The sequence below is a fragment of the Somniosus microcephalus genome, chromosome 1 (assembly GCF_052327205.1).
Source record: "Somniosus microcephalus isolate GS21.2 chromosome 1, FLI_Smic_1.0, whole genome shotgun sequence".
In the NCBI taxonomy this organism is placed as follows: Eukaryota; Metazoa; Chordata; class Chondrichthyes; order Squaliformes; family Somniosidae; genus Somniosus; species Somniosus microcephalus.
In genome coordinates, this window is record NC_140987.1 from 163,800,005 (window position 1) to 163,822,686 (window position 22,682).

Here is a 22,682-nt window from a genome sequence, read left to right on the forward strand (position 1 = left end):
GAAGATTGGGGGCAGTACAGGATACAGCAAAAGAGGACAAAGGGATTAATCAGGAAGGGGAAAATAGAATACGAAAGTAAACTTGCAGCAAACATAAAGACAGACTGCAAAAGCTTTTATCGGTATATCAGGAGGAAAAGACTGGTAAAATCCCAAGTCGGTCCCTTGCAGTCCGATTCGGGAGAATATATAATGGAGAATAAGGAAATGGCAGACCAATTAAACTCATACTTTGGTTCTGTATTCACAAAGGAGGACACAAATAACCTCCCAGGAATATCGACAAACATAGGGACTAATGAGAGGGAGGAGCTGACAGAAATTAGTATCTCTAGGGATATGGTGTTGGGTAAGTTGAGGGGACTGAAGGCCGACAAATCCCCGGGGCCTGATAAACTACATCCTAGGGTACTTAAGGAGGTGGCCCTGGAGATAGCAGATGCTCTAAGGATCATCTTCCGGAACTCCATTGACTCGGGAACAGTACCCGTGGATTGGAGGGTAGCTAATGTTACCCCAATATTTAAAAAGGGGGGTAGAGAGAAAGCAGGGAATTATAGACCAGTAAGCCTTACATCGGTTGTGGGCAAAATGCTAGAGTCCATTATTAAGGATAAAATAGCGGAGCACTTGACAAATGGGGAAAGGATCGGACAGAGTCAACATGGATTTACAAAGGGTAAATCGTGTTTGACTAACCTGCTGGAATTTTTTGAGGAAGTAACTGGTAAAATAGATGGGGGAGAGCCAGTGGATGTGGTGTACCTTGACTTCCAGAAAGCCTTCGATAAGGTTCCACACAAAAGATTATCATGCAAAATTAAGGCTCATGGGATTGGGGGCAAAGTATTAACGTGGATAGAGAACTGGCTGGCGGATAGAAAACAGAGAGTTGGAATAAACGGCTCGTTTTCGGAGTGGCAGGCAGTGACCAGCGGGGTGCCGCAAGGATCTGTCCTGGGACCCCAGCTGTTCACAATATATATAAATGATCTGGATCAGGGAATTGGATGCAATATTTCCAAATTCGCTGACGACACTAAACTAGGAGGAGGGGTGGGCTCTGATGAGGATGTCAGGAGGCTACAGTGCGATTTGGACAGGTTGGGGGAATGGGCGGATACGTGGCAGATGCACTATAATGTGGATAAATGCGAGGTTATCCACTTTGGGGGTAAAAACAGGAGGGTGGATTATTATCTAAATGGCAATAGATTGGGAGATGGGGAAGTGCAGAGGGACCTGGGTGTTCTTGTGCACCAGTCACTGAAGGAGAGCATGCAGGTGCAACAGGCGATTAAGAAGGCAAATGGTATGTTGGCCTTCATATCAAGGGGGTTCGAGTATAGGAATAGGGATACCTTACTACAGCTGTACAAGGTGCTGGTGAGACCGCATCTGGAGTATTGTGTACAGTTTTGGTCGCCCCATCTGCGGAAGGATGTTCTTGCCATGGAAAGAGTGCAGCGGCGATTCACCAGGCTGATACCTGGAATGGCGGGAATGACCTACGAGGAGAGATTGAATAGTTTGGGCTTGTACTCACTGGAGTTTAGAAGATTGAGAGGGGATCTCATCGAAACATATAAAATTATGGCAGGCCTGGACAGGCTGAATTCAGAAAGAATGTTTCCAATGGCAGGGGAGCACAGAACCAGGGGCCACAGTCTAAAAATAGCGGGCAAATCATTTAAAACAGAGATGAGGAAGAATTTCTTCACTCAAAGAGTGGTGAGCCTGTGGAATTCCCTGCCACAGAGGGCTGTGAAGGCTAATTCAATAAATATTTTCAAGAGAGAATTGGATATATTTCTGAAGGCTAAGGGGATTAAGGGTTACGGAGAAAAGGCGGGGACGGGGTACTGAACTGGTAAGATCAGCTATGATCTCAGACGAAGATCAGCCATGATCTCATTGAATGGCGGAGCAGGCTCGAAGGGCCGAATGGCCTACTCCTGTTCCTATCTCTATGTTTCTATGTTTACCTCCTCAAAAAATTCAATCAAGTTAGTCAGACATGACCTCCCCTTAACAAATCCATAAAGACTGTTCTTGATTAATCCATGCCTTTCTAAATGATGATTAATACTGTCCCTCAGAATTTTTTCCAACAATTTGCCCACCACTGAGGTTAGGCTGACTGGCCTGTAATTACTCGGTCTATCCCTTTCTCCTTTTTTAAACAACGGTGCAACGTTAGCAGTACTCCGGTAACACACCTGTAGCCAGAGATTATTGAAAAATTATGTTCAGAGCCTCCGCTATTTCCTCCCTTGCTTCTCTTAACAGCCTGCGATACATTTCATCCAGGCCTGGTGGTTTATCTACTTTCAAAGATGCTGTGGTAAACCACTGTCATACCTGTCTGTGTCTGTATGTGTATTCCACTAGGTACAGGTCTGGACATGCCTCGGCTGACTCCTCCCACTATTCCAGGTATATAAGTGACTACCTCCCAGTCCCTTAGTATTCTGGACGGGTCGACCACTCGAGACAAGACCTTCATTCTTTAGTTAATAAAAGCCTGATTGTTACTCGCTCAACTTCAGTCTTTTGAGTAATTGATGGCGCATCAATTTTATTAACTAAATTTTTTATAATGGAGAAGATCCTCACACCAGCATGCCTGGACCTGGACAGTCGGGAAGCGGACGCTTCCACCAAGTTTGCTCACTGGCTCACGTGCTTCGAGACATTCCTGACTGCCTCCACTGCGGTCGAAACGGATGCGGACAAACTGTCTGTCCTGTTCTCCAAGGTGAACCACCGAGTGTACTCAGTCATCCGGGACGCGACCTCGTACACAGCCGCCCTCCAGCTCCTCAAGACCCAGTACACGCGCCCTGTGAACGAAGTATATGCTAGGCACCTTCTGGGGAGTCGCAAGCAACAACCTGGGGAATCGACTGAGGAATACCTCCAAGCACTGTCCGTGCTTGGCCGGGCCTGTGGGTGTAAGGCGGTAACGCCCACTAAGTACACGGAGGAACTGATCCGGGATGCCTTCGTAGCGGGCCACAGGTCCAACTACACCCGACAGCGACTGCTGGAGCAGAGTGACCTCACCCTCGACAAAGCCTCCGACATCGCACTAACGCTGGACGCAGCCTTCCGGGGCATGGATGCCTACTCCTCTGCACCGTGGACGCCGCGGGGAACGACAACCTGGGACACGGTAGGACAGCCCCATAGCACCGTGCCACCCCAGCCACAGCCCAACAACGGCCCAACTACCGCAGCAGTGTCCCAAAGCCAGACAGCAGTATCCCAAGGCCAGAAATGCTACTTCTGTGGCCAGGCCAAACACCCCAGAGCGCGCTGCCCGGCGAAGAATGCAACCTGCTCGGGCTGCGGGAAAAAGGGACACTACGCCAGCGTCTGCAAGGCCAAAGCCACCCCGAACGCCAGCAGCGCCGCGTGTGGGCCGTGCGAGCCGCCATCTTGGGCCTCCCCAGCCATGTGCGAACCACCGCAGCAGCAGCCATCTTGGACGACTCCAGCCACATGGGAATCATGGGCGCCGCCATCTTGGACACCAGCCGGGATGCAGCAGACCGCCAACCCCCCCCCATCTGATACTCGCAGCGACACACCGACCCCTACGCTGGCCTCTGTGACGCTGGACCAAACGAGACCGCACCAGCTAGCTCGGTCCAAAATGGACGTTAAGGTAAACGGCCATGCAATAAACTGCCTTTTTGACTCCGGGAGCACAGAGAGCTTCATCCACCCCGACACGGTGCGGCGTTGCTCTCTCCCAGTCCTGCCTGCGCACCAGCGGATTTCTATGGCCTCCGAGTCCCAGTCAGCGGACATTGGCGGCTACTGCGTGGTGACACTAGTAGTAGACGGGACTGTGTTCAATAATTTTAAACTCCTGGTCCTGCCCGACCTCTGCGCTGCCGTTCTACTGGGGTTGGATTTCCAGTGCCACCTCAAAAGCGTTACGATGGCGTACGGTGGCCCCCTCCCCCCACTCACAGTCCGCAGCCAGCAGCCTCCAAATTGCCCGCCGCGCACTAGATGCAACCTCTCCACACTCAGAGTCCCACCCCCCCCACTGTTTGCTAACCTCACCCCCGACTGTAAGCCCATCGCCACAAAGAGCAGGCGATACAGTGCCGGGGACAGGGTTTTCATCAAAACCGAAGTGGAACGGCTCCTGAAGGAGGGGATTATTGAGGGCAGCTCCAGCCCCTGGCGAGCCCAGGTTGTGGTCGTTAAGACCGGCGAGAAACAACGCCTGGTCATCGACTACAGCCAAACAATAAACCGCTACACCCTGCTGGACGCCTACCCACTCCCCCGCATAGCTGACATGGTCAACCAGATCGCGCAGTACCGCGTCTTTTCGACCATTGACCTGAAATCAGCGTACCACCAGCTCCCCATCAGCCCTGAAGACCGCCAGTATACTGCTTTTGAGGCAAACGGCCGCCTCTATCACTTCCTTAGGGTTCCCTTCGGCGTTACCAACGGGGTCTCCGTCTTCCAAAGGGAGATGGACCGGATGGTCGATCAAAACGAGCTGCAGGCCACTTTCCCTTACCTAGATAATGTGACCATCTGCGGCCATGACTTGCAGGACCATGACGCAAACCTCGAGAAATTCCTCCGCACCGCCCAACTCCTGAACCTGACATATAACAAGGAGAAGTGCATATTCCGCACAGACCGCCTCGCCATCCTTGGCTGTGTTGTAGAACACGGGGTCATCGGTCCCGACCCGGACCGGATGCGTCCCCTTATGGAACTCCCACTGCCCCACTGCCTAAAAGCTCTGAAGAGGTGCCTAGGGTTTTTTTCCTACTACGCTCAGTGGGTCCCCTACTATGCAGACAAAGCCCGTCCGCTGATCAAGTCCACCTCTTTTCCCGTGACGGCAGAGGCCCGCTTAGCCTTCCACCGTATCAAGGAAGACATTGCCAAAGCCACCATGCACGCAGTGGACGAATCCATCCCCTTCCAGGTGGAAAGCGATGCGTCCGACTTCGCTCTGGCCGCCACCCTTAATCAGGCGGGGAGACCTGTGGCATTCTTCTCACGAACCCTCCAGGGCCCGGAGACCAGACACTCCGCGGTCGAGAAGGAGGCCCAGGCTATCGTGGAGGCTGTGCGTCATTGGAGGCACTACCTGGCCGGAAAACAATTTACCCTGCTCACTGACCAGCGTTCAGTTGCTTTTATGTTCAACAACAAGCAGAGGGGCAAAATCAAAAATGACAAGATCTTGAGGTGGAGAATCGAACTTTCCACCTACAATTACGAGATCTTGTACCGGCCTGGGAAGCTCAATGAACCCCCAGATGCCCTATCGCGTGGCACCTGCGCCAGCGCGCAGATCGATAGGCTGAGGGCCCTCCACAATGACCTCTGCCACCCGGGGGTCACCAGGTTCTTCCACTTCATCAAGGCCCGCAACCTGCCTTACTCCATTGAGGAGGTCAGGACCATGACCAAGAACTGCCAAGTCTGCGCTGAGTGCAAACCGCACTTTTATAGACCAGACAGAGCCCACCTGATAAAAGCCACTCGCCCTTTCGAACGCCTGAGCGTCGATTTTAAAGGGCCTCTCCCCTCCTCCGACCGCAATGTGTACTTCCTCAACATCATTGACGAGTACTCCCGGTTCCCGTTCGCTATCCCCTGCCCGGACATGACCAGTGCCACGGTCATTAAATGTCTGAACAGCCTCTTCACCCTGTTCGGTTTCCCCAGCTATATCCATAGCGACCGGGGCTCATCGTTTATGAGCGACGAACTCCGCCAGTACCTGCTCGCTAGGGGTATAGCCACAAGCAGGACCACCAGTTACAACCCCCGGGGGAACGGACAGGTGGAAAGAGAGAATGCAACTGTTTGGAAGGCTGCCCTACTAGCCTTAAAGTCTAGGGGCCTTCCGACCTCCCGCTGGCAGGAGGTGCTCCCCGATGCGCTCCACTCGATTCGGTCACTTCTCTGCACTGCCACCAATGCCACCCCTCACGAGAAAATGTTTGTCTTCCCAAGGAAGTCCACATCGGGGACATCGTTACCGCCATGGCTGACGTCCCCAGGGCCGGTACTACTGAGAAGACACGTGAGGGCCAATAAAACGGACCCCCTGGTCGAGAGGGTCGACCTCCTCCACGCCAACCCCCAGTACGCTTACATTGCGTACCCGGACGGGCGGGAGGACACAGTCTCCATACGAGACCTCGCACCCTCGGGGACCGCTGTAACCCACTACCCATTACCACCCCCCCCAACGACCCGATATCCAACCCCAGCAGCCGGCTCGCCTTGGACCGTCACCCACGAGGACTACACTCCAGGGCCCCAGCCTACACGGGACGCGACGCCGGAAGCTCCACCACCCCTGCCGTCGCCACGTCGATCACAGCGGCAGACAAGACCTCCGGAGAGACTCCAATACACGAACTTTTAAATACACTTCACCCCGCCGGACTCATTTTTAAACAAGGGGTGAATGTGGTAAACCACTGTCATACCTGTCTGTGTCTGTATGTGTATTCCACTAGGTACAGGTCTGGACATGCCTCGGCTGACTCCTCCCACTATTCCAGGTATATAAGTGACTACCTCCCAGTCCCTTAGTATTCTGGACGGGTCGACCACTCGAGACAAGACCTTCATTCTTTAGTTAATAAAAGCCTGATTGTTACTCGCTCAACTTCAGTCTTTTGAGTAATTGATGGCGCATCAACCTCCCCTTAACAAATCCATAAAGACTGTTCTTGATTAATCCATGCCTTTCTAAATGATGATTAATACTGTCCCTCAGAATTTTTTCCAACAATTTGCCCACCACTGAGGTTAGGCTGACTGGCCTGTAATTACTCGGTCTATCCCTTTCTCCTTTTTTAAACAACGGTGCAACGTTAGCAGTACTCCGGTAACACACCTGTAGCCAGAGATTATTGAAAAATTATGTTCAGAGCCTCCGCTATTTCCTCCCTTGCTTCTCTTAACAGCCTGCGATACATTTCATCCAGGCCTGGTGGTTTATCTACTTTCAAAGATGCTAAACCCCTTAATACTTCCTCTCTCATTATGTTTATCTCATTTAATATTTCACTCTCCTCCTCAACTACAATGTCTGCATCGTCCCTCTCTTTTGTGAAGACAGATGCAAAGTATTCCTTAAGAACCATGACCACATCTTCCACCTCCACACACAGGTTACCTTTTTGGTCTCTAATGGGCCCTACTCTTTCTTTAGTTATTCTCTTCCTCTTTATGCATTTATAAAACATCTTTGGGTTTTCCTTGATTTTACTTGCCAATATTTTTTCATGCCCTCTTTGCTTTCCTAATTTCCTTTATAATTTCACCCCTGCACTTTCTATACTCCGCTAGGCTTTCTGCAGTATTTAGCTCTCGGTATCTGACATAAGCTTCCCTTTTTTGCCTTATCCTACTCTGTATGCCCCTTGACATCCAGGGGGCTCTAGATTTGGGAGTCCTACCCTTTTTCTTTGTGGCAACATTATTTGCTCTGTACCCTCACTATCGCCTCCTTGAATGTCTCCCACTGCTCTGACATTGATTTACTTTCAAGTAACTGTTTCCAGTCCACTTTCGCGAAATCACATCTCAGCTTAGTAAAATTGCCCTTTCCCCAATCGAGAACTTTTACTCCTGATCTATCTTTGTCCTTTTCCATAACTATGCTAAATCTAACTGAATTATGATTACTACTACCAAAATGCTCTCCCACTGATACCCCTTCCACCTGCCTAGCTTCATTCCCTAAAACTAAGTCCAGAACCGCCCCCTCTCTTGTTGGGCTTCCTACGTACTGGCTAAATTCTCCTGAATGCATTTTAAGAATTCTGCGCCTCTACCTTTAACACTGATTCCATCTCTAATGTTAAGGTAGTTGAAATCCCCTACTATTACTGCCCTATTGTTTTTGCACTTCTCAGAAATTTGCCTACATATTTGCTCCTCTATCTCTCTCTGACTGTTTGTTGTCGATAGTACGTTCCCAGCAGGGTGATTGCCCCTTTTTTGTTCTTCAGTTCAACTCATATGGCTTCATTTGATGATCCTTCTAACATATCATCCCTCCTCACAGCTGTAATTGTTTCTTTAACCAATACTGCAACGCCCCCTCCTTTTTTTATCTCTCTCTCTCGTCTGAAAACCCTGTAACTAGAAATGCTGAGCTGCCATTCCTGCCCTTCTTTCAGTCAAGAATTGACATTTTGACAATTAGTATTCTCCCAAAATGTCAATCCTTTCTTTTGTCTCATGAGATTTGCTTCTATCCACCTATTTCTGCTCCATGTGGAGATTCGTCAGTGCATATGCCCGGGTGTTAAACTGCAAGCATTTAATTTGTTTTGTTTCCTCCCTGTGAGGTCCCTGTTTAGCTTCTAAAATTATTTTAATAAAAGCCAAAGACTTCAGTCATTTAATTGAACATCAGCGAGTACTGAAATCAATTTGCCTTGAGGTCCAACTCCTCTGGAATTTGACTCAATTTCCATAACAATGCTTTGTATAATGACGAACCCAATAAAATTCTGAATAAGGAATGTAAAAGCTCCCTCAAGGTGGGTTTGACATTGTACAACGCAGTCTTATGGAAGTTGAGTCAAATTTCAGAATGTTACAATTTGGGCCGTCTCCCAAGACTTGTTACTCAAGCTCACTGCAACAGGCAACTTTCATAAACACCACTTGTGAACTGAAACTTAATCTCTGTGTAGTGAATGGGGTGTAGCATGCCTCCGGGATTACAATCTAACCTCTTAGAGCTATCTTACACTGAATATAGCACAGATAGCTCATTGTATACTCCTGATGTCTATGATACGCAGAAAACACCATATAGACAGGCCACATATTTCCAGACAGTTGATACACATTTTGCTCCTGTGCTTCATATTCAACCATTAAGAGATTGAGAAGTATGCAGGCTGCAGATTAGTAGGAACTCACCTGTCCAAAACAGTTTTACTCTGCTTGTTAATAATTAAACTAAGTGTCTTTTTAAAAATCTAGTTTTGTTTCACAGATTTTAGAATTGCAATCTTAACATATGACCTTTTTTCTAATTCTCTCCTTTTTTCTTTCCTGAAAGTGACTCATGACACAGTTCCATAGGCACCAAAAGGCCCCGACACAAGTGCCTGTTCTTTGTGTCTGTGCCTAGACAATCAGTATTGATAAGGTATTCAGCAGTAGGGACCATTACAGCCTACTCAATAGTGTTCTTATTAAATGCCCACACACATGCTCTTTTCAGGAATCACTGATTTTCAATCAGAAGCAGGAACCTTAGTTGATTTTCCTCTCCCTAATCCAGGTAGTGAGGCCTATTGTAGTGCCCCTACTGCTGTTCTGGCTGAGATCAGCTAACTCATCTTAAGACAGCAATCCAACCAGGCACCTTTCCTGCTTTTTAAAGATCAAATCAAATCAAATCAAATCAAATTTTATTGTCATTGTTAGTGCACAAGTGCAGTACAACGAAATGTAGGCTTGCGGCTCCCGAGAGTGTACATTTAGATTAAGACATTTAAACATTCAACATACATTTGGCTTGTAATACATTAACATAAACATAACCATAATAAAGTGCATTGGCAGATGTGCAGGCTTTAGAGTTTATTTGTGGAGTTCAGTAGGATGACAGCCCTGGGAAAGAAGCTGTTCCTAAATCTGGTCGTACGGGTGTGAATGCATCTGTAGCGTCTCCCAGATGGCAGGAGGGCGAACAGACTGTGGCTGGGGTGGGTAGGGTCTTTGATGATGGACCGTGACCTCCGTAAACAGCGTTTCTGGTATATGTGCTCTATGGTTGGTAGCCGGGTGCCGGTAATGCGTTGGGCAGTTTTGACTACCCACTGCAGGGCTTTCCGGTCATAGTAGCTACAGCTGCCATACCATACTGTGATACAGTTTGTCAGGATGCTCTCTATTGTGCAGCGGTAAAAGTTAGAGAGGATCAGGGGTGACAGGTTACATCCCTTCAGCCTCCTTAGGAAATATAGGCGCTGCTGGGCATTCTTCACCAGAGAGGAGGTATTGAGGGACCAGGAGAGGTCTTCCGTGATGTGGACTCCGAGGAACTTAAAGCTGTCCACCCTTTCCACCACAGCCCCATTGATGTGGATGGGGGTGTGACTTCCGCCTTTAGACTTCCTGAAGTCCACAATGATTTCTTTGGTTTTCTTGATGTTAAGGGCCTCGGGTGACTGTCTGTGTGGAGTTTGCACATTCTCCCCGTGTTTGCGTGGGTTTCCTCCGGGTGCTCCGGTTTCCTCCCACAGTCCAAAGATGTGCGGGTTAGGTTGATTGGCCATGATAAAAATTGACCCTTAGTGTTAGGGGGGATTAAATACGTGGGGTTACGGGGATAGGGCTTAGGTGGGATGGTTGTCGGTGTAGGGACCAGGTGCTAGGGTTTGGATGATCAGCCATGATCTCGTTGAATGGCGGAGCAGGCTCGAAGGGCCGAATGGCCTACTCCTGCTCCTATGTTTCTATGTTTCTATGTTATCGGTGCACCACTTCACGAGATGCTGGACCTCCTCCCTGTAGGCTGACTCATCGTTGTTGGTGATCTGGCCTACTACCGTGGTATCATCCGCAAACTTGATGATGGTGTTGGAACCATGAACAGCCACACAGTCGTGGGTGAAGAGGGAGTAGAGGAGGAGGCTCAGCACACATCCTTGTGGGGCCCCCGTGTTCAGGGTCAGGGGGGGGGAGGTGTGGTTACCTAATTTGATCAGTACCACATTGACTATCACATAAATCTTGGGGTGGACAAGCCTCCATGAAGCGGTGTCTTTTTAAAAAAAAATGCAACAGATAAAAATAGGTCAGATTTTTACACCAAAATGAGTGCCACTCATAGCCTTTTTTCCCCATCTCCAATATTTTTATGAATAATCAAAGAAAATTAAAAAAACATAATTTTTTTAATGCCCCTATGACATTTCTCCAGTGTTGCTCACAGCAGTGTCCAGGAGAGTAATCTTTAATTCCCAGATACTCCAGGACAATCCTGGAGGGATGTTAACCCTATGATAGGAACATAGGAACAATAGGCCATTTTGCCCCTCAAGCCTGTTCCGCCATTCAATGAGATCATGGCTGAGCTGTGGCCTAACTCCACATACCCGCCTTTGCTCCATGTCCCTTAATACCTTTGGTTAACAAAAATCTATCAATCTCAGATTTAAAATCAACAAATTGATCGAGCATCAACTGCCGTTTGCGGAAGAGTTCCAAACTTCTACCACCCTTTGTGTGTAGAAGTGTTTCCTAATTTCACTCCTGAAAGGCCTGGCTCTAACTTTTAGGCTATGTCCCCTAGTCCTAGTTTCCCCAAGCAGCAGAAATAATTTCTCTCTATCTACCCTATCAGTTCCCCTTAATATCTTGAAAACTTTGATCAAATCACTCAACCGTCTAAATTCCAGGGAATACAACCCCAGTTTGTGTAATCTCTCTTCGTAATTTAACCCTTAGAGTCCAGGTATCATTCTGGTAAATCTACGCTGCAGTCCCTCCAAGGCCAATATATCCTTCCTAAGGTGTGGTGCCCAGAACTGCTCACAGTACTCCAGGTGTGGTCTAACTGGGGTTTTGTATAGCTGCAGCATAACTTCTACCCCCTTGTCTTCTAGTCCCCTAGATAGAAAGGCCAGCATCCCATTAGTCTTTTTGATTATTTTCTGTACCTGTCCATGACATTTTAACGGTCTATGTACATGGACCCCTAAGTTTCTTTGGATCTCCACTGTTTTTAGCTTTTTACCATTTAGAAAGTATTCTGATCTATCCTTTTTAGGCTCAAAGTGGATGGCATCACACTTGTCTATATTGAAATCCATTTGCCACAGTTTTGCCCATTCACAATCTATTAATATTGCTTTGTAATGTTATGCTTCCATCTACACTGCTTACAATGTCACCTAACTTTGTGTCATCGGTATACTTGGATATGTGGCTCTCTATCCCATTATCTAAGTCGTTAATAAATACGGTGAATAGTTGGATCAACAGAAACCTAGATTTCTCAATTTAAAAAATAAAATGACAAACATTTCCCGTGGCTCAATGGTAGCACTCTCACCTGTGAATTGAGATGGTTGTGAGTTCAAATCCCACTTGAGACTTGAGCACAAAATCTAGGCTGGCACTGCAGTGTAGCACTGTTCCTCTTTTTAAAAGGACCAAATAAATTAAACAAATAAACTGTAATTAAACCTCTAAAACTTTAAATAAACCTTAGCAAATCAAATTAAAATTTGGTTGTCCCAGTGTAGCACTGTTGGGAGATGCTGTCTAGCTGAGATGTTAAATTGAGGCCCTGTTGGCCCCATCAGGTAGTTGTAAAAGATCCCATGGCACTATTTTGAAGAACAGCAGGGGAGCTTCTCCCTGGTGTCCTGTCCAATATCTATCCCTCAACCAACATTACTAAAACAAATGATCTGGTCATTATCACATGATTGTTTGTGGGACCTTGCTCTGTTCAAATTGGTTGCTGTTATTTGCTGCACTACAACACTTCAAAAATACTTCATTGGCTGTAAAGCACTTTGGGATAACCTGAGGTCCTGAAAGGTGCTATATAAATGCAAGTTCTTTCTTTTCTTTATTTCAAACCCTCTTAAACCTACTGAGCTATGTTTATTTTTCCAAGTGCCAAACATTCAAAATGAACCTTTTTTCAGATCAGAGCGGTGTCACTACCAGTCACTCTATTTCCACCCTGCCCCCGCCTTGGTCTGTTGCCTGCTGGGTATCCAGCAGAACTGCGCAGGTGCGGCGTTTCTTTTGGGCGAGAGGTGAGAGGTCGCACATCCGGGTAGAGCCGTGCTGCCACGTCTGGTTCCTGTACCCTTAACATCTGGGAGCTGGAGCGCTTCGAGCTGTAACGGCCGGTTAAAATTCAAATCTATTTCCAGAGAAACTCCGTCCCGCGCTCCCGGTCCCCGGTCCCCGGTCCCCCAGCTCCGAGCGCACAGGGAAGCCCAGCCCGAGCCGGTATGTGGGCCAGGCTGTTGCTGAAGCTGCTGTGGGCCCAACTCCTGTTGCCGCTGGTCCGCGGCTCCGAGCTCACCTTCGAGTTACCCGACAACGCCAAGCAGTGTTTCTACGAGGACATCGTGCAGGGCACCAAGTGCACGCTCGAGTTCCAGGTGAGGCCCGGCGGGGAGATGGAGGGAACGGATAGAAAGAGAGGGATGGGGGATGGGAGGGAGGGAGCAGGGGGGGGTGTAATGGGGGGTGAGAGAGGGAGGTGTGATAATTTTGAATACGGTATAAGTAATTTGAGACATGGCATATGTAGCATTCTCTGGGATTACAAGTCCAATCAAGGGCTTGGCATTCAATTTCTCCTCGTACACAGTATTCTTTGTACTAGTGACGGTTGAATGTTAGGCATTTATATTATGCCAGTTCCTTTCTCCCACTGTTACCTGCCCCTTTCGTTAGATTAGTACAGGTAGTATGGGATGTGGAGCTTGTCCGTCCTTTACGGAACTGAAGAGAAGCTACTGTACAAGTGGGATGGGTAAATTGTACATTGCTTAAGATGCATTAAATATAGTGTACTGATGATGCTTCTAACTATTGTGTTATCGGTACAAGTTGAATCAAATTAAATAGTTTCTGATCTCCATAGAACATAATTCTGGAAGACACTCTTGGACAAAAGTTAGATTGTTAATCTACAGAAAATCATGAAATTAGGGAGTCAGGTTTCTATCGGAACAAGAAGCATTTGTTTGAGATGGGGCACTTCAATGAAGTATTAAACTGTTAGCCTGTCTTCCCTTTCATATACTGTACTGAGTTGACATGACCCACTGCTTCCAGCATTTTGTTTCAGATTTCCAACTTTTTTTCATCTCTAAATATGAACCATTCAGCAATGCTTATTGACTTTCACACCTGATTATCTCATTCTTTGCGAGGCAACGATTGATTGTTCTAAGATGACCGTCTGTTTCCTCAATATGGTGTGGTCAGTAATGTTTCTCTTGATGTAGGACGTGTAATATCGAACAATTGGAATTTTATTTTGATACGAGCCAGTTGAAGTGAACAGTTTTAAAAATCGCATTTTGAGCTGGTGTTCGTGATGACTTGGTGATGCTGTGCATAGTCTCAAAGTGAAGGGACGTGATTATAGTTGCATGCCATGGATTTCTTTCACACGTAACATTCTTTCCTCCAGAGCTGGAGAGGAGAGAGAGCCTAAAATGACCATTATTTAGTTAAGGCAGATCTTCTCAATACAGGTATTGCTATATGTTAAATTTCTAAAGGCTGAGAGTAAAGCACTAGATTGATCTCCATGCATATGATTTTTATATTGGGATAACATTGCATCTGAAAAATATTGGGGCAGTCTTGATCCAATTTGTAATAAGTGCAATGCGTCCATTGCTCAAACCTGCCATAATTCATCATAATTGTCAGTCACACTCGGTTCGTATCAATTGCGTGTATTTATGTATTGCACATTGATGTATTTGACTATGGGCCTGAATTTGCGGTCGGAGGCTTCCTCCGGGCGAATGCCTCCGAACTGCAAGAAAAGTACAAACCTACCTGATGGTCCAGGAGGTTCGTAGACTCGCACTCCTGGGCCTCTACATGTACACATCCCGGGGGCACACGCGATTCGCAAGCATCCGTGGGATCGTGTGGGCCAGGCCAACCAATGAAAAAGGGGATCCCCATTATGCTTATGGAGATTCCATTTACATACAGCATCCCCATAAGCTCAATGGGTATCTCCCAAAAAAAAACCACACATTGCACACAAGTTAAATAAAAATAAATAATTACATGTTCAAAATTAATTAAAATGCAATTAAATTAAACATTTAAAACAATATTTTAATTTTTTGAAAAATAAATGTAAATGTTTTATAGGGGCTAAAAATAACATAACTAATTTAAAAGTTTTATGTTTAATTTTTAAAAATTATTTTAACATTTATTTAAACACTTGCGCTGATAAAAGAAGGCCCTACGCCTGCTTTTACCAGGCATAAGAATTTCATGGGCAGTAGTTGGACAAATAGCCCAACTCTCTGCTAGCGAATGTCCATTTCCCGGGGATGCAGATGATCTGTCAAGCTGAAACTTGTCAAGTTCCGGGTTTTCGCGCATACGGAACCCCAGAACTTGTGGGGCACTTATGGCCGCGTATGCAGTCATAGGCCCTGGAAAATCCAGGCCATTGTTACCAAATATGAATGCAAGCTCCCTATGTTTTCAATGAGCCATGTGCAAGCGTGCACCATTTGTCAAATTATCAGTATAATGCACATCACAATGTATTATAACATGTATACAATGTGGCGTGCAAATAAAAGTTTAATTATGCTGTAGCTTATCACATCGTACAATTTAAAAATTCATGTTTAATTTCTGATACCAAGGTTAGATAATTTGTCTTGAAACCAATGTTTTGTGGACTTCCTTGTTCTCTTTATTACAAATAAATGTTTCTATTGAATGGGTCCCTAACCTCCTTTTCACTCACTTGCCTCTGGCTGAAATTTGCAGCAAATCATTGGGGAGGTCTGACGGTGCTATTTGTTAACTGTCCAGAAGGCGGTGTCTAATTGCCTTGCTCAAAAAAAATGTTTAACATCTCTTACAAACTGCTTTGCTTGATATCAAAAACTTGTTTGGATGTTTTTGGTATAGTGTTGACTGTGCACTAACCTGCTGTGATATATTGTGCTTTTCTTTTCAAAACATTACTTACTATACATTTGCTGTGTTTTCAGCTTGAAATTCTGAATGTCGAAATGCAACCAAAGGTTTAAAGTATTATAGCATCCTGATTTAACTGAAATTGTGTTCTGGTAATGAGATCTATGTGTTGGTGAAAACTTTTCTTTGTAGTGCTTTAGCTGAAAATTTTATGCACTTTGTATTGACTTTTGTTTATTTTTACACTATTATGAATTTTGTACATCTAAATTGTTTAAACCCTTATGTGTTTAACAGGTCATTACCGGTGGTCATTATGATGTAGACTGTCGGTTGGAAGATGCTGATGGCGCAGTTTTGTACAAGGAGATGAAGAAACAGTACGACAGTTTCACCTTCACAGCTGCAAAAAATGGAACTTATAAGTTCTGTTTTAGCAACGAATTTTCCACCTTCACACACAAAACGGTGTATTTCGATTTCCAGGTTGGGGACGACCCTCCTTTGTTTCCCAATGAAAACAGAGTCTCAGCACTGACTCAGGTACGAAGTACTAAAGCATAGCATTTATGCAAATTTTTAATAGATTCCTTTTCAGGTTGCATGCAGAGTAATAGTCTTAAAGATTTAGCAATATATTTTATGCTTTCAAAAATACTGCCAAATTCAACTGTATATTTGTCATGAAAAATTTTGATGTGGCAAACAATCTCGTACAACAAAACGTGAATGGTGTGATTTGTTAATGCAGACAAAATAATACACTTCTACAAAATCAAAATACTGCAGATGCTGGAAATACGAAATAAAACAGAAAATGCTGGAAATACTCAGCAGGTCAGGCAGCATCTGTGGAGAGAGAAACAGAGTTAACGTTTCAGGTCGATGACCTTTTATCAGAACTGGAAAAAGTTAAGAGATATAACAGGTTTCAAGCAAGTACAGAGGCAGGGAAAGGGGGATGTTACATCTCTAACTTTTTCCAATTCTGATGAAAGGTCATCGACCTGAAACATTAGCTCTGTTTCTTTCTCCACAGATGCTACCTGACCTGCTGAGTATTTCCAGCATTTTCTGTTTAACAAGACAGTGATGTGTATTATTTATGTGATTTCACATGCACTGTTATGTAATGAACTGTGCTGATTTAGGTTTGCTCAAACCATTTGGAAATCTTATGAGTAATTCTAACCCCCCTAAAACGGGTGGGTTTGGGTCGGATGGGAAGTTAAAACGTTGGAAGTCTGAAACAGGAACCCAACCGCCCACTTCCCGTTTTAATGGAGGCAGAGTGAGATGTGGGAGACCAATCCATTCTCAGAAGGTGGGTTGGTCCTTGAAACCTTTTTAAAGAAGCTGTGAGCCTCCATTTTAAGTGTTTCTGTTTTTAACCCATGCTGGCTGGGTTTCTCGGACCTTGGAAAAACTGGCAGGTAAAAGGAGGCAAGGATGGATCCATCGGGCTTAACAGCACTGCCTGTGGGCCAAGAGCAGCAGGAGTGTTTCCTCCAGGCCCAACAAGCTTACCTGTAAACAACCCCCCTTCCCCAGTGGTCCCAACCTCCCCTCCCTACGGTCCCCGGCCCCCAATTTCCCCTTCTTCCCCCCCCTGCCCGATCACCCCCTGTCCCATAAAACACGCAAGCCATGGAGTTACAACTCCACGCTGTTCGGACCATGACTCCTTTGTCCCACCCCAGTAAATATCGAGGCCCTTGTGTCCTTTTGTAGTTTCAAAATACAACTGCTTTAGAGCATTTGCAATTGAATTGTATATACCTCCAGTGAGCATGTAATCCTTTAGACATGTTTATTTTGCAATATTCTCAAAGATCAGTGTTGTTTCCAGTAGTAAATAGGTTCTTGGGTTATAAAAAATACATTACATTTTTGCCTTATTCTCTCAAGCATCTTAAAAGCATTTCTCAGACAATTAATGACTTTGTATACGATGACTGTAATGTAGGCAAACCGTAGTCATTAAGTTTTTAAAAAGTTAATCTTGCATGTTACTATACAGTTGCCATCAGATAGCCCAGTGGAATTGCACTGCAATGTGTACCAGTGATAGCATGTGACTGATCTAACATGCTATCACCCTAAAACTACTTGCAGACGTCAGCTGAATGGAATAGGAATTTACTGCTGGCAGAACTTTAGGAACAGATTGCCTGCCATAGTTTCAGCAAATACTATGTGGTTATAGAATGGGAGGAGATGATTTTATTTAGAAAGATAATCACAAATTAGATGTTATGGATACTTATTTTCATTGACTTTTTTGGTCTACGATACACCTATAATTTAAATTGGACCTAAAATAAGGTTTTTAAAGCAATTCTTCCCACCCTGTTGACAAATACTTCTATTTGCACAGCTGTGCTTTGGTGTGGGACGGGACAAGGTGTGGCAAATCTCAAGTTCAATGGGAAATAGCTTTAGCAAATGATGCTGAGACAATCCTGTTTAAATTGTGGATATACTCAAAAGAATGGTGCATCTTTTGATTACGAATTGAGAATACATTGGAAAAAAACTCAATCTTAGTAGCCGTGTAAAAGGAATTTAATGGGCAAGAGGTTCAAGTTTAACTATGATTTGTGATGTTAACAAATATGGCAAAACTTTGTGCAATCTTTTTGCTACTAATTTATTTCTTGAGGTGAGTGACATTTTGGGCATGATTGATGCACTGTTCTTGGTGTACCTTTTATGGGCTTTTGGTGTCTATAAATGCAAGTTATTTTTCTTGGGAATTAAAATTCTCTATTTTGTTCACTATGCTTTCCTTTTTAAAAAAAAATAGATGGAGTCAGCTTGTGTCACAATGCACGAAGCCATGAAGTCAGTCATTGATTATCAAACCCATTTCCGTCTAAGGGAAGCGCAAGGGCGAAGTCGTGCTGAGGACCTGAACTCGAGGGTCGCCTTTTGGTCCGTGGGAGAAGCTCTCATCTTGTTGGTTGTGAGTCTTGGCCAGGTGGTTCTCCTCAGGAGCTTCTTCTCAGACAAAAGAACCACTTCTACACGTGTTGGTTCATAACGAGTAGCCATGGCACACGAGGTCTAAGCAGTACCTAACAGTTTTCAGTTCAGTGACTTGTTTGTTTGAGGATTAGGTCCAGGAAAGCTGTTAAGATTAAAATCCTCATTGAACTGATTTTCTCATCACTTTGGATTATTCACCAGTGCAAATATTCAGATTAAAATGTTGTAATTTTGCTACAACTGGATGTCCCAACAGATATCTGCATCACAGGCTCTGTCCGCTAGGGGGCAAAGGCATTGGCAGTTAAATGATTCATAGCTCACACTTCTTTTTGAACATAGCAATAAGTGATGCATCTCATCCCTTGCAATCATATCAGTGAAAATATGATTCTCGGGGTGTTTTCAAGACATCCAAACTAATTTAAAGCCCAACCAGCCTCAGATCGCTGATCTTGTCTGTTAGGCATCCAGGTGTTTGAGACCTTAAACAAGCAGCAATCACACTGAATTGTCACTTCATTTGTTTTGATTGTTAAAGTGATGTAACAATAGAAATACTGTGACAATTCTTAAACATACTGTTCTTTGCATTGAGAAGCAATTTTTGTATCTTTTTCATTGGATGTGCACACATGACAGTATTTCAAAATAAATCTAGCCAGGTTACAGCCTGTAAATGTTTTACCTATTTTAAGATACCCCATAAATTTTCAAGGTTTTCTAATATAGTTATGTCTACGGTGGAACAGCCATTTTAAAAGGTTGATAACTTGGAAAAACATGATTTTCAAGGTAAGATATTGTTTTATAATAAACTTTCTGGTCTTCACTTTGGTTTTGTGAAAGCTTGTTTGTGTTGTGTACATGTTTCTTGTATGAAATTACCAAGTGTTGAGTAAATCAAACCAGTGAGGATTAAAAGAGGAATTTGGGATTATTGTATATGCCAGGGTGTAAATTTCTTTCTGCTTAGAAGTGTAAAGGAGATAACAGTAAATTGTCCATGGCATGTTTCACATTGGCTGAGCGGAACTGATAAAAAAATATATATTTTATTTAGGGTCAAGCCTTTATAAGACTTGTTGGTTTCTTTAAAGAGAGGGCAGAAATCAAAATATTTTTAAAACTAATCAATGGATATTAAATATAAACAAATACATTAGCACGGTTTCACAAACTCTTCAAATTTCGGTGGCAGGTCAGTGATAAATGTTGTTGTTCCAATCGGAAAACAATGGGAGCTTTATTTTGTTTTTGTCTGGTCTTTTTTCTTTCTATTGATTGTGCTTAAGACTTGTAGGTTTTAATGCTGCCCAGGTATTGATTTGATTTTTTTCCTGTAATTTCCCTATATTTAATAGTAATGTGATTGCCCACTTAAAAAATAATAAAGGTTTGGCCTTACAGTTTTTCTTAGCACCCATGTCAGTTTGAGTGACTTGTACACCGATGGACATTTGTTGTATGCTATAAATCGTGCAAGCTGACTTCTCAACTATAAAACCTATTGTGGCAGTACATCTGCCAGAATTACAAGCCTGAGTAGTACTTCTAATAGAATAGTAACTGTTTAAAATGCGTACTTAGGATAAGTTCTTATGTTAAAAACTGTAGTTTGTTCCATTTAATTAAAAATGTTCATATTGCACTGTAAATTCTGAAGCAATGAGTGCTTAATTTTATTTTGTATGAATGAAAACACAGGATTTGTTACAAATGCATAAATTATTGAAATACAAGACATTGATTGTATCGATAAACATTGTGCATTTTGAATTTATATCATGTCTTGTCTTGTAGCTTAAACCACTAACCACATGGATCCTACTCACTATTCAGTTTCATTCAGTTTTCAGGCATCGAAATGTAAATCTGCTTTGGTAAGGTTATCAGTAAATGTAAGATACAAACTCTGTGAAATTGGACAATAAAAAAAATGATAAAATTGTGCATCTGACTCCAGTTCTGAAAAGTCTTGAATAAGCATAGAAGTGATGGATTTTACTGCAAACTGAGTATCTGCCGGAAGTGGGGAATTTCAACTCTGGGCAAGTGTATATGAAAAATCATAGGCATTGTGCTGGTGATTTTCTGTTTTATTAGTGGCAGGTAAGGTTCCTCACTGTCTTCATGCAATCAGATAATTACCATGCAAGTGTACATATAGTTATCAAAGTTGTCAGTTTAAAAATAAATTAAAATTCCCGACAACAACTTCATTTATATAGCACCTTTAACATGTAAAAAGTCATAAGACGTGTCACAGGATAGTTATCAAACAAAATTGAGCCACATGAGATTGGGACAGATGACAAAGCTTGGTCAAAAAGGTAGGTTTTACGGCACGTCTTAAAGGAGGAGAAAGAGGTGGAGAGGTTTAGGGCTTAGGCAGCTGAATGCATGGATGCCAATGGTGGAGTGATTAAAATGGGGGATGTACAAGAGGCCAGAATTGGAGGAGTGCAGAGATCTCGGAGGGTTGTAGGATCTGGAGGAAGTTACAGAGGTGGGAGAGGCGAGGCCATGGAGGGAATTGAAAACAAGAATGAGAATTTTGTAATTGAGGCATTGCTGGACTGGGAGCCAATGTAGGCTGAACAGGACTTGGTGCGAGTTAGAACACGGGCAGCCGAGTTTTGGATGAGCTCAAGTTTATGGAGGGTGGAAGATGGGAAACCGACCAGGAGAGCATTGAAAGAGTCAAGTCTAGCGGTAACAAAGGCATGGATGAGGGTTTCTGCAGCAGATGAGCGGAGGCAGGGGTGGAGTTGGTCAATGTTACGGAGGTGGAAGTAGGCGGACTTCTGTTTATATATGGATGGAGAGTAATGGAATACTGGACTCTAAAGTTGTTTGCTTGGAAAATACTGCATTGACATTGATACAGGCCATACCCCCAACTCAGGATCTTCCCTTGGTGGGGGAAGAATCAATATCCTGCAAAACATTCATTGTTTTAAACAGTCTGTTATCTTTAATTGCAATAACGTACTTGGAATGATACTCCGAACAATTTTCCGTAACAACTGTCCTTTTAAAATAAACACAATGCAGCATCTCTACCATGCAATGATAAGTCAGCAAAAAATAAATTACATCTATACAATTTTCTGTCAGCAACTTTTTGAATGAAGATAATACTACACGTACCCAGATTTGTTGGTACTGGAGTATTTTTTTAATTAGAAAAGAGAAGCAAATTTACAGTTTGTGACTTAGTGTACTACTGTCATTTCTTTCATAATGGTGCAATTGGTACTAGGACTGCTAAACTTCTGGTACATTTGATGTTGTCTTCTTGCCTTGCTGTTTTACTGACTAAACCTCTACTTAGTTTGATCAAGTATCAACATCAATGTGACATTCTCGTACAGTAAGTTGGAGAAGCCTTTGATGCTTTCAGAAGTGGAGTGCCTGTTTATAAGCTGTAGGCAAAAAGATTATTTCACTCAGTCTTATCTGTACATCAATATAGTAGATTGTCATACCTGGGAATTTGTTTTTCAGGATGGCCCTGATCATTTAAATTAATTGATGTACTTGTGTGGAGGGTTCCTTTGGGTAAAGGAAAATCTTTTAAATTCAATACATTTTATGATGTGCAACAACAAACATTATTCGCATCATACTTATTCACTGTGTCTTGTACGTACTTCTGGTTGAAAACTCAGTTCCTCGTGTGGAATTCAAGGTGGCTTTCCACTGTATTCAATTTAACATTATTTCAATAACTGCCAGATTTGCTTCATCAATTTATTTCCTTTCAAAACTGGCATGATTCTAGTAGAATTAAAAAGGGCTGCCTCTGTTTACTAGTCGGCTTTACGTTCTGCCCAAATAAGAAATATAAACATTTCAAACCGTGGCGCCCTTGTATACAATGTTCAGTATGTGAGGATGCAAAAGTCAAAATTGAACTATCAAACACCTGGAATATAATAGAAATCAATGGACCTTGGATCTGTCTTTCTGCTGAAAAGGTT

General features: G+C 43.9%; 1 protein-coding gene across 1 annotated transcript; it reads left to right on the top strand.

Annotated features, from left to right (window-relative positions):
• The first annotated feature begins 12,754 nt into the window (after window positions 1–12,754).
• Window positions 12,755–20,649, top strand: tmed7 (transmembrane p24 trafficking protein 7). The gene is made up of 3 exons (XM_085987077.1): window positions 12,755–13,169; window positions 16,006–16,251; window positions 18,515–20,649. Exons 1-3 carry the CDS (start codon window positions 13,017–13,019, stop codon window positions 18,749–18,751), a joined length of 636 nt encoding a protein of 211 aa, XP_085843203.1. The 5' UTR covers window positions 12,755–13,016; the 3' UTR covers window positions 18,752–20,649.
• Window positions 20,650–22,682: the final 2,033 nt, after the last annotated feature.

Coding starts and splice junctions, on each gene's coding strand:
- tmed7 (XM_085987077.1), top strand. CDS start 13,017: ATGTGGGCCAGGCTGTTGCTGAAGCTGCTGTGGGCCCAACTCCTGTTG. Junction 13,170..16,005: donor AGTGCACGCTCGAGTTCCAG/GTGAGGCCCGGC, acceptor TGTGTTTAACAG/GTCATTACCGGTGGTCATTA. Junction 16,252..18,514: donor GAGTCTCAGCACTGACTCAG/GTACGAAGTACT, acceptor AAAAAAAAATAG/ATGGAGTCAGCTTGTGTCAC.